We start from the raw sequence: 11961 nt of genomic DNA, 5'->3' as shown, positions 1-11961 counted from the left end.
TCTTGACATTAATATTACTGAAAACAATATTTATGTTATAAAGCTTTAAAATTCTAGGAATTTCTAAAAACCTTTCATCATAAGGTAATTCAAGTTTGTCATTAGTTAAATAAAATGTTTTTCTAGCTCTTTTCCATGCCAATTCTACAAAAGTCCTTAGGTATTTAAGTTTCAATGTAATATCATAAATAGTTTTAATCTCAGCGTCAATAAACTGCGGGCTACAGACACGTAAAGCCCTTAGGACATCCCAGAAAAAAACAGAGAATTTAACATTTTGATGGTGATTGGAGTGGTAATGAACAAAAGAAGCAGTGTTAATTGATTTCCGAAAGACTGAAAAGGTGAAATTTCTATCATTTCTATGGACAGTTACATCAAGAAAATTCAAATTACAATATCTTTCTTCCTCTACAGTAAATTTTATAGAAGGGACTAAATTATTGAGATTATTAAGGAATTCCTGGAGATTTTCGTGAACTAGCCAAATATAGAAAATATCATCCACATACCTAAACCATATAAATTTTTGGAGCAAAATTCTTGGTAAGAGTTTTGTCTCAAAAAATGCCATATAAATATTGCTAAGGACAGAATATAAGGGATTACCCATAGCCATGCCAAACTTTTGTACAAAAAATTCCCCATTACAACAAAATTTACTATCTTTGATACATAACCTTATGAGGCTAATGAGGTTTGCTACAGTTAAGGGAATATTATGATGTTCTAATTCATCCTCCAAAAATTGAAGTAAATCATCTACAGGCACTCTTGTAAATAAAGAGAAAACATCAAAACTAACCATATTAAAATAAAAATTCAAATTTAAACTATTCAATTTGTTTATAAAATCAACATTGTTTTTTTACATTCGTGTTAGAAATGTTACCTACCAAAGGTCAAGTGTGCACTCTCGACCACAATGGGGGAAAAAGACCTGCTTCCTTAAAAGGCCATGATCTTGACAAAGCTGGATTAAGCGGTCACAATGCCCCGAGTAATACAACGAGAAATCCTTGTAACTTAGGTTACAGGCCAGTGGTAGAGTGTCCTTAGGAAGGGACTCGGCAGGAGCAGGAGGTTCAAGGGTTGCAGGCAGCCATGGCGTCCAGATGATCAGTGAACATGGATTAAGGTATAAAGGGAGGTATTGGCAGGAGGAAATTATGGGAGTGGACCGTAAGAAACGGGGTAGGTAGGATGGGGTGGGGGAGTAAAAATGCATGGCTGCTATTGGTTGAGAGGGTGGAGGGTTGGCGGAAGTTAACAAGCAGTTAATGAAAGAAGATTACAGGTGTTAAGGGCAAAAAAAATAAACTGTCGGGAACGAAGCTAATGGCAAATGTGTAATAAATTTGCAATACCTATTAATATACATACATATATACATATACATACATAACGAACACGATTAGTGGTATATACTACTTAGTAAAAAATGTTGAAACAACAGTTAATAGTAATTAACACGTATGAATATCAAGTAAACATTGTAAATCAACAGACATATAAACATCTATACATATACATATATAACGAACAGGATTAATGGTAGTACTGCCTAGTAATAAATGTTGAAACAACAATTATAGTAAGTAACATGTATGGCTATATGAAGTAAACATTGTAAATCAGTAGGCTGCTATTGTTCTGCATGTCGACCTAAAAAGGAGGTTATCATACTAACCACTTAAAAGTAACAAAATTAAGGTTATCATATTAACATAACCCACCTCATGTACCTAACATACAAGAACACATTACCTGACTGTGGGGCTCTGACCCCCATACCCCCCTTAAAGCAAAACTTAAAGGAAGCCCAACATATAGGTTAGCATACTAACCTAACCAATGTAACCTAACATAACCTAGTACAAAGTATTACCTAGACCTGACCCGGGGGAAGGGGGCCTCTGTCCCCGTAACCCCCCTTAAAGAAAAACAAACTTTTAAAGAAGACTAACATATAGGTTGGGATACTAACCTAACGCCGGTGATGAACCACCCCCCTGCCCCCTCTTACAGAGAGCCTAAAATTAAGGTGATCATAATAACCTAACTCGCAAATTTAAATATTTGTAAATAGGAATAATACAATATAGTATGAATATTATACAAATCATATAAAACAAAAATATTGGAAAACGTTAAAGTAATGGTTGGGTAATGCGTTGTAAATTGATGAAATGTAAATAGGGCAAATTATGTATAAATCACGTAAGAAATAGCTCCAGACAAACGTCCAACTTGACGTTAGCAAGAGAAAGGTATCGAATCGTCCTAAAACCGTCTTCTAGTCCCACCCTTTAGGAATTCTCCAAGGGCCTGTCCTCAATTGTTAGGCAATAACCTAAGCTATATCTGGAGAAATTATGAAGTGAGCACACATCATTGCACACATTAATCAAATACTATGAGAAACGGAATAGGAATAAATGCTTGAAATAATATAACACGGTTATAAAACAAACATGGAAAATAGTACATGTAACTTGGTGCATGAATCCACCCAAAACCCATGGTAATGTAGGTTTAATATTTTGGCATGATTGGCGAAATACATGTACCCACTCAAAAAAAAAACACCCTCCTTTGCTTCACTTAGGAGTAGGTGTGGACAAATAGTACTAGGTGGATTTTGCCTATGCAACAGCTCCATCATGGTTTTGTTTTTTATTGCTTATATCAGCTAGTATTTCATGTTTTAAATGTCATAAATAAGAGGAAATAACACAATAACACGGCAAGACCTTCCCCCCCACGTGTTTTACCCCACCCAAAATCCCGCATTTCCATCGGTCCTCCTTACCGTAGGATAGTGTTCAAAGGTAAATTACAAGTCAATGACAGCCGAAAAAATATCACTTTAAATTCTTGTTCAGGAGGTAAAACTACAGAAAAACGTCAACTGGCATAGTCTAGCTTTCCGCTGAATAGTAATATATAGGGGGAAACACCGCAGTGGATCCATCGTCATCACGTGGATCAGCCTTATTCACACGATATTTAATGGGTGAAACAAGAATACAATTACAGCTTTAAGTATACTATTCAAAAGATTGAAGTTTCGACAACATAACGTGATATATGAAAGCGCCATACGAACTAAAATAAGCATGTGAGGTCTTCATAAAATGTTTTCAAGGCAGTTTTGAAGTCCAATATGGCGGCACCCGCGTGAGGTGCCGCTCGTAAGCACAGCAGAGCCACCATCTTTCCCAGCCTTCCCAGCACTCATTTGAACAATGTTAACATATATATGTAACGTTTATTGATCTTACTCAAGATTGCAGTTGTAATCAGCACAATAGAACATTTTGTTGCTTATATTGGTGAAAGTATGAAACTTCTTTTTCCCGGAGTCATGGTTTGAACTGAAATTCATTTTTACCTTGTAATCTGTGGTTTTATCCTTACTACCATCACAACTGAAACTCCACAGTGCTTATTTGATTGTAATTATACATGTTTTGGTCTTAATTAACTCCAAATTGCACTTGAACTACGCTGCGGGGAACCGCAACATAGTTCAAGTGCAATTTGGAGTGAATTAAGACCAAAACATCTATAATTACAATCAAATAAGCACTGTGGAGTTTCAGTTGTGATGGTAGTAAGGATAAAACCACCGATTACAAGGTAAAAATGAATTTCAGTTCAAACCATGACCCTGGGAATAAAAAGTTTCATACTTTCACTAATATACGCAACAAAATGTTGTTTCATTGTGCTGATTAGATTACAAGTGGAATCTTGAGTAATATCAATAAACGTTACATATATATGTTAACATTGTTCTAATGAGTGCTGGGAAGGCTGGGAAAGATGGTGGCTCCGCTGTGATTACGAACAGCACCTCACGGGGGTGCCACCATATTGGATTTCAAAACTGCCTTGGAAACATTTTATGAAGACCTCACAAGCTTATTTTAGTTTGTATGGCGTTTTCATATATCACATTATGTTATGTTGACAAAGCTTCAATCTTTTGAATGGTATGCTTAAGGCTGTAATTGTATTTTTGTTTCACCCATTAAATATCGAGTGAATAAGGCTGATCCATGTGATGACAATGGATCCACTGTGGTGTATCCCCCTATATATTACTATTCCGTGGCAAGCTAGACTATGCCAGTTGACGTTTTTCTGTAGTTTTACCTCCTGAACAAGAATTTAAAGTACTATTTTTTTTGGCCGGCTGTCATTAACTTGTAATTTACATTTCAACTCTATCCTACGGTAAGGGGTACCGATGGGCGATGGGAATGCAGGATTTTGGGTGGGGTAAACCACTTGGGGGGGGGGTCTTGCCGTGTTATTGTGTTATTTCCTCTTATTTATGACATTTAAAACACGAAATACAAGCTGAAATAAGTGATAAAAAACAAAACCTTGATAGAGCCATTACATAGGCAAAATCCACCTAGTACTATTTATCCACCACACCTACTCCTAAGTGAGGCAAAGGAGGGTGTTTTTTGGGGGGGCACATGTATTTGGCCAATCATGCCAAAATATTAAACCTACATTACCATGGGTTTTGGGTGGATTCATGCACCAAGGTACATGTACTATTTTCCATGTTTCTTTTATAACCGTGTTATATTATTTCAAGCATTTATTCCTATTCTGTTTCTCATAGTATTTGATTAATGTGTGCAATGATGTGTGCTCACTTCATAATTTCTCCAGATATAGCTTAGGTTATTGCCTAACAATTGAGGACAGGCCCCTGGAGAATTCCTAAAGGGTGGGACTATAAGACGGTTTTAGGACGATTCGATACCTTCCTCTTGCTAACGTCAAGTTGGACGTTTGTCTGGAGCTATTTCTTACGTGATTTATATATAATTTGCCCTATTTACATTTCATCAGTTTACAACGCATTACCCAACCATTACTTTAACGTTTTCCATTATTTTTTTCATATTATTTATATAATATTCATATTATATTGTATTATTCTTATTTACAAATATTTTAATTTGCGAGTTAGGTGGTTTAGGTAATCATGATCACCTTAATTTTATGCTCTTTTTAAAGGGGCGGTTCACCACTGGCATTAGGTTAGTATGCTAACCTATATGTTAGTCTTCCTTTAAAAGTTTGTTTTTCTTAAAGGGGGGTTACGGGGACAGTGGCCGCCCCCTCCCCCGGTCAGGTCTAGGTAATACTTAGTATTAGGTTATGTTTGGTTACATTGGTTAAGTTAGTATACTAACCTGTATGTCAGTCCTTTAAAAGTTTTTTTCTTCTTTAAGGGGGTATGGGGGCTCCGCCCCCTTGATTAGGTAACACGTTCTACTATGTTAGGTTAGGTTTTTATGCTAACCTATATGTTAGGCTTCCTTTAAGCGTGCCTTTCTATAAGGGGGAACCCCCCGCCCCGGTCAGGTAATATGTTCTACTAGGTTAGGTTAGGTTCCTTAGGTTAGTATGCTAACCTATATGTTAGGCTTCTTTAAATCTATATGTTAGGCTTCCTTTAAAATTTGCCTTTTGTACGTTCGAAGAAATTCAAACAAACACTGCAAGACTCAACTCTCAGTACATTTCCAGCGCTAGATATCAGATTATGTTAAAAAAATCATAAGACTATTGGGTCATTATTTCACCATAAGAATGGCCTTCCTGCCTTGATGCGGTTTTTAGTGGTTTATTGTTTCACTTGCCCAAAATGTAAAATTGGGAAATATATCAGAGCCACTAAGAGATTACTCAAAGTCAAAGTCAGAGCTGATTCTCATCTTGGAGTTAGTCACCGAACTGGATGTCAATTAAAAATTAAGGAATTTTCTAATATAAAAGTCCAATGTAAGAAATGCAAGACATCATTCTCTTATGAAGATTTTAATGTTATCGCCCAAGCACCCAATGACCACTCTCTCTCCATCCTGGAATTGTTAACTATAAAGCAGAATCAGGGCGTGCTGTGGGCAGTCCATGTTCCACCCACTTGTTGTTCGTTGCTCGGTAAGTTTAAGACTAACAGCTATGGTTGTGATATGACGTTTTTTATCACTTCGTTTCGTTCACGTCAATTTTGCTATGTGGAAAATAGTTTTACACAATAACATAACATAATGTTCTAAAGATATCAGTGACTGTTTTTAACGTCATTACACATGATTTCTTCCATCTTTGAAAAGAAAAATAGATAAATAAGGCATGAATCGTGCAGGTGAACGAAAAATTATGAAACTCTGCCACGAGTTTTTTGGCCGGCATTACCTATTGTCTCCCTAGCATACCTGGTCAAAGCAAAGACAGACTTAGTATTATGCACTCTAGAAATTGAAACAACAAAATTTTATGCAAATATATTTCTAATAATTAAATAATGCAGACAAATATCATGTAGGTATGGAGAACAGAAGATTACATAATACCTTTACAATAAAAATAATGGTAGGATATACTATGGTATAAAATGATCAATGAATTATAATATTGATATTATAATATTAATGAATCAGTTAGCATTCCAAGTTATCCCGGGAAAAGCCAGGTTGTCACCTAGGAATAAATCTCTTTCCTAGAATGTCCAATATTTCATCTTGGGCTGGAATTTTTGCAGGAAAGGTTTTTATTATGCGATCCAGTTCCCCAATCTTCTGCCCAAGGTCTTGGATCCTTCGCTGGTCATTTTCTCTTTCTTCTAATGCTCTTCTTTCTTTAGCGAAGGCTTCTGTCTGCTCGGTAAAGACCTCTTTTATCATTATTGAAGGCGTCTATGTCCTTATTGAGCTTAGCTCGTGCCTTATCGAGGTCCTGTCTTTCTTTTTCCAGTTCTTCTCTGTTGTTGAAGAGTTCCATTCTGAAGGCTTCCTTCTCTTCAGTGAAGGCCTGCCTGTCCATATTGAAGACCTCCAAGTCTTTATTAAGCTTCGATCGTACAGTTTCGATCTCCTGTCTCTCCCTGTCAAATACTTCTTTTTCTTGTTGAAGCGGTCTTTGTCAACATAAAGTGCAAGTCTCTCATTATATAATCAAAAACTCTCTCGCTTTACTATACTCATTTTTTCAGTGAGGGTGTTTTTTTCCTTATCGATGGCATTTCAGTTCTTGGTCAGCGAGTCTGCACTGAGAGTCTCTTGATCTTTGAACTGCTCTCTCTGTACCTCTGGAGAAAGCTTATGTGACAAAGATATTCTAATATCGTCTATTTTGTCTGAAACCGATGGCGAATATTCTGGTTTATAAGTTTCTTATGCCCGTGGATCCTGACAGAAACAAGTCATTGTTTTGTCAATAAGGAAATGCATATCTCCTAGTTTTGCTCTTTGAAGGAGCCATAGTGTTTTATCATCCCGCAGTTTTCTTCGATATTATCAATGGCTCCTAATTGTTCCAACAGCATTTTCACTAAATTATTCCTTTTTCTCACAACGTGCTTCCATTCCCTCTGCCAAAAATGTGGCTTCGATTTCTTATATTTCTTCTCTTTTTCGGGCTGTAAAGCTTGACATGGGCAGGTCTTTGTTTTTTTGATAACTGATTTCAGCTCATGTACTTCAGCCGCTTTGAGTTCCCATATGTGACCTACCAAGTCAAGTATCAGCTCTAAATTGGATCCTTTTTGTCTATCTGTATCATCAGCTCATACATTAAGTCTTCCATTTGTTTCAGCACCTTCTTAAATTTCTTGTGCCTATAATATGTTTCTTTTGGTCTTCCTTTTCTTCGTGTTCATTGTAGTTTTCGTCTTGACAGGAAGGTTGACATTGGCACTTCCTGGTTTTTCCAATGACCGACTCCATCTCTTTTTCTCCACCCTCTAGGAGTTCCCACATGTGTGACCATCCAAGTGATATATCATCTCGATATTTTCTTTGATTGGATCGATGCCTTCTACTTGGAGCTTCAATGCATTCAGTAATGCATTCCTTTCTTCCAGCATCTTATTCCATGTCTTCTGCCGAAAAACTGGCTTCGATATCTTATATTTTTTGTTTTCCTTTGGAACTGAAGCTAGACAAGGGCACCACTTTGTTTTTCTGATAACTTTTTTAAGCTTTTCTATGCTAGCCCCTTCAAGTTCATGTATGTGATTATCCAAGGGGTTTATCATCTCGAAATTTTCTGGTATTGGATACAAGTTCTGTAACTGTAACATCAATTCATACACCAATGTATCCCTTTTTTCAAGCAACTTCCATTTCTACTCACTCTTATGTGGCTTTGAATCCTTATTTATTTTGTATCCATCATTTGTGGTCTTTGTAAGTTTAGCTTGACAGCTGCACTCTATTATTCTTTTAATAAGGGACTTCAACTCTTTTTTCTTAGCATTTGCAAGATGTTGTAAATGATTGAACAAGTGACTTCTAATTTGTAAGTTTTCTGTAGTCTGATCCAAGCCATCTATTTGTTTCATCAGTTCTATTAATAGTGAATCTCTTTGATCCTCCCGATTCATTTTCTTCATCTTAACGGGTGTTTTCGATTCCTCACGTTTTTCGTATCTTTCGCAGCTTTCTTCCGAGTTCGTCACTTCTTCTTTAGCTTTTTGGAGCTTCTTTTTGTGATCCTGTAAGTAATTTATCCGGTTCAAGTTTTCCGATGTTTGACGAAGACTGTTTAACTTTACCTGCCGCACCATAGTTGATATAGATTCATATCTCTGATCCTGCACTGATCTAGGGCCAAATGAAGAAACCACGTTTGCGTAGCAAATACAAATCATAAATATTCCAGCCAGGAACATCCACATGCTAACATGTTTAATAATGCTCTTCATTTTGTTTCTTACTCAGTATCAGCGCCTATCACATACCCTTGCTTTTATAGTCATCAAAAGATTTTTCGGTATTTATTTCATCTCCAAAAAGTTTTCATAACATTATAATATTTGCTTTAATTGCAACCATAAAATATGAAAAGTCTTATTTGATTATTTTAACTCTTGACGCTGGATAAAGTATATAAATAAATAAAAACGAAAGTACTACTGTAGGTAAGGCGCATCCGCTGATATGAAAAGGGGGGGGGGGGGGGGGGGGGGCGTATGTGGCGCGACCACTCGAGTGGCGGCAATATGAACCTGTTCTATAGTGAATAGAGAATGAAAACATCTCGAAACTATTTATTTTATATCTAATATAGGAATGTTTAAATTGTGTCGAAAAATAATGTTGCTTGTATTATATTTCTTACCCACTCCAAAAATAATGGGTTATTAGCAAGTATTCGCTTATGCAGTTACACTTAATACCAAGATTTTGTTCTTAGGCCTATGTTTGTTTTCTGGCCAGAAAGCATATGGTGAATGTTTGTATGTTTGTGCCCTATAGAAATCCAAAGCGCTTGACCGATCTAGACGAAATTTGACACGTGGCCATCATTTGACGCATCTTAAATAATAGGGTAGTTTTCAAATCTGTATACAGACAAATTCAATAAAATTACAACTGAAAAACTGAAACCCTTCAGGTAGGTCATTGAAAGGAACACCCGCTGTCGGTTAACTTCACCCTATCACATTAAGGTAATGATGTCCTACCTACACTTTGTCATATTTTGCCTTGATGTTTTCCATATATTCTCATTCCTAATATCTGTTTCATTTTCCCTTTATCCTCCTTTACCATTTTCCGAGACACCGGCGAGAGATCTCGCTTGGGAGCTGTCACACGGGCAGGATCTTTTTTGTCATAGACCAGGATCCTGCTTTCCTCAAGAGCAGCATTTACAAGCATTTTGCCAAGTACTACTAAACATGACACTATTATATATATAAATTCCGAATTCCCCTTCTTGACGTTGACTTGGGGAACCATGCGATTTACTTTCGGACCTACGAACAAATTTTTTCAGTCTCTCAACTCGGCAGCATCGTTAACATATATAAGGAAGAAATTTAGATGTTATTACATAAACTTTAATCCAGATCACCAAGTACTTATGCGAAATTTATCTATGTTATGCGGGCATGTTGCATTCAACGAATTATCGTCAAGTTACCAACACTAAGTGTATTTCAGCCAGATAAAAATAAATTAAGGGTATACAGAGAAAATATGGTTAGTAAAATAATTTAATGGAAATAAAAGTAGTACTATAAGAAACAGAAATAATGAATCAAGAATAGAAAATGGGAAATTTGAGAGTAAAATCTGTAAGGAAATAAAAGCACTAAAAGCGACAAGACGCATTGAATAAGGTTCAAATGAAATTGCCAAGCAAATATAAAAGGACCAAACAAATATAAAAGAACCTATAAAGAGTTGGTAATGGGGCAACTGAATTGTAAAGGGACTGTGAGTGATGCAAAGGTATTAATGAAGGCTAACGAATCATGAACGAACAAAGATAATTTCGATAGTGGGAGAAAAGATATGACGAGGAAATAAGATGAATGAACAAGGGAATGGCCAATATTGTAAAGGAATTATAAACACAGAACGGGAAACGGACTTAACAGAAGGAAGAGAACCTCGAAGAAATGAAACTGTAAAATACCGAAAAACTTATTGGAAATTAGAAAGGCGAAGAGGTAATGAAGCTCTGATATGTCTCAGAAACCCTAATTAAGCGAATAATGATGATGGAAAGCATCAAATGAAAAGTGAACAACAAATAATCCTAAAGGAAAAATAGCATTTTCAGATCAAATAAAAAAATATTATTCCTAACGGGAAGATCACGAAGAATAAGAGATTTGACGCAACGAGGAAGTTTCGATCGGAATAAATGTCAAGTAATTCAAAAGGACATTGCAATCATCTCGTGCAATCTCCGCTAACAGAGATTCACATATAGAAAAAATTAAAATAATCATAAAATAACATTGCAAATAATCATGATAACAGAAAGCTAAGGCAATAATCAATAAGAAAACAATAAACAAAACTTTACACAAAATAAATAGTAAACAAGACAATCAATGCAAAATCATCAAAGTCAACAAAAACAAAGTAATAGCACTAAGTAGCAGAGGAAGCCTCTTAGATAAAATCCAAAGCAGCAAATTAGTTCTTTTTTCAATGTCAATAATTCGATCAATGAGTATTAGTTTCGTAGCAAGTTCATTGTTAATAGAGATCAATTACGAGGGAAAAAAAGCAGTGGTAAATATATCAGCGTAAATATTTGAACAATACTGAAAACGTATTAAGTTCGTGACCTCCTGAATAATAAAGTTAAGCCATTTATCCAGAGCGTCTTTTCCTTATAACAAGTCTGATGTTTCTTCTTCAGCCAATTGTATTAATAAAAGAAAAAATCATGTACAGTCGATTTGCCGGGAAAGAAGGCCTTCACCTCCGGAGACATTTTTAGACCTCCGCCTGTTTTTGAGGAAATTGCTTCTTCATGAATCCAGCAAACAACTCAGATACTTATATAACAAGAAGAAGACGCCTTCAACAAATGACAATACACAAGGAAGACCCCAGACTCACAGTTTCCATTTTAATTGCGTTATTAATTTTTTTTATATTCAGAATAGATACTGCGACTGTAATTGAAATATGAGCGCTGTTATGAACAAGTTGATTGAGCGATCTACAGTGTTCTACCCAGAGACACGGCGAGATTCTTTTTGCATTTCGTAATTGACATTCAGCACTTCTTTGAGGTGGCGTGATGCTGGAGTCATCCACAAGAATGTTTACTCAGCTTCCCCGGACATTCATCCCGAGTGATCAGGGTCTTCTTCTTCGGGGCATGGAGGTCACGTCTTGCTGTGCATGGGCAGAAGTTGGAGATGTCATGTCATAGACATTCAGTATGGCTTCGATCAGGTCATATGGGTGGGTCATACTACCATACTTACGTTTGTGTGTGTGTGTGACGGTGTATGTTTTCCTATATGAAAAATGATGTATAGTTCGGCACTTGGGGCCGTATTACGAATCATAATGGACCCATTTTGAGTGGGAACTTACTTACTGTAGGCATTACTTAAGGGTCTTTGCAGCGTCCCTTCGGCCCCTAGCTGCAACTACTTTCATTCCT

At 36.4% G+C, this 11961-nt stretch overlaps 1 protein-coding gene across 1 annotated transcript in view; it reads right to left on the bottom strand.

The window, feature by feature from the left end:
- Window positions 1-6861, bottom strand: part of LOC135223023 (calponin homology domain-containing protein DDB_G0272472-like) — a 14421-nt gene extending 7560 nt beyond the window's left edge. Inside the window, exon 1 of the mRNA XM_064261530.1 lies at window positions 6763-6861. Coding sequence (XP_064117600.1) covers window positions 6763-6861 — 99 coding nt within the window. The remainder of the gene's footprint in view (window positions 1-6762) is intronic.
- Between the last annotated feature and the right edge of the window lie 5100 nt (window positions 6862-11961).

The sequence above is a fragment of the Macrobrachium nipponense genome, chromosome 8, assembly GCF_015104395.2.
Source record: "Macrobrachium nipponense isolate FS-2020 chromosome 8, ASM1510439v2, whole genome shotgun sequence".
NCBI classification, from domain to species: domain Eukaryota; kingdom Metazoa; phylum Arthropoda; class Malacostraca; order Decapoda; family Palaemonidae; genus Macrobrachium; species Macrobrachium nipponense.
Note: the sequence above shows the minus strand (reverse complement) of the source record. Positions and strands in the feature narration are given on the sequence as shown.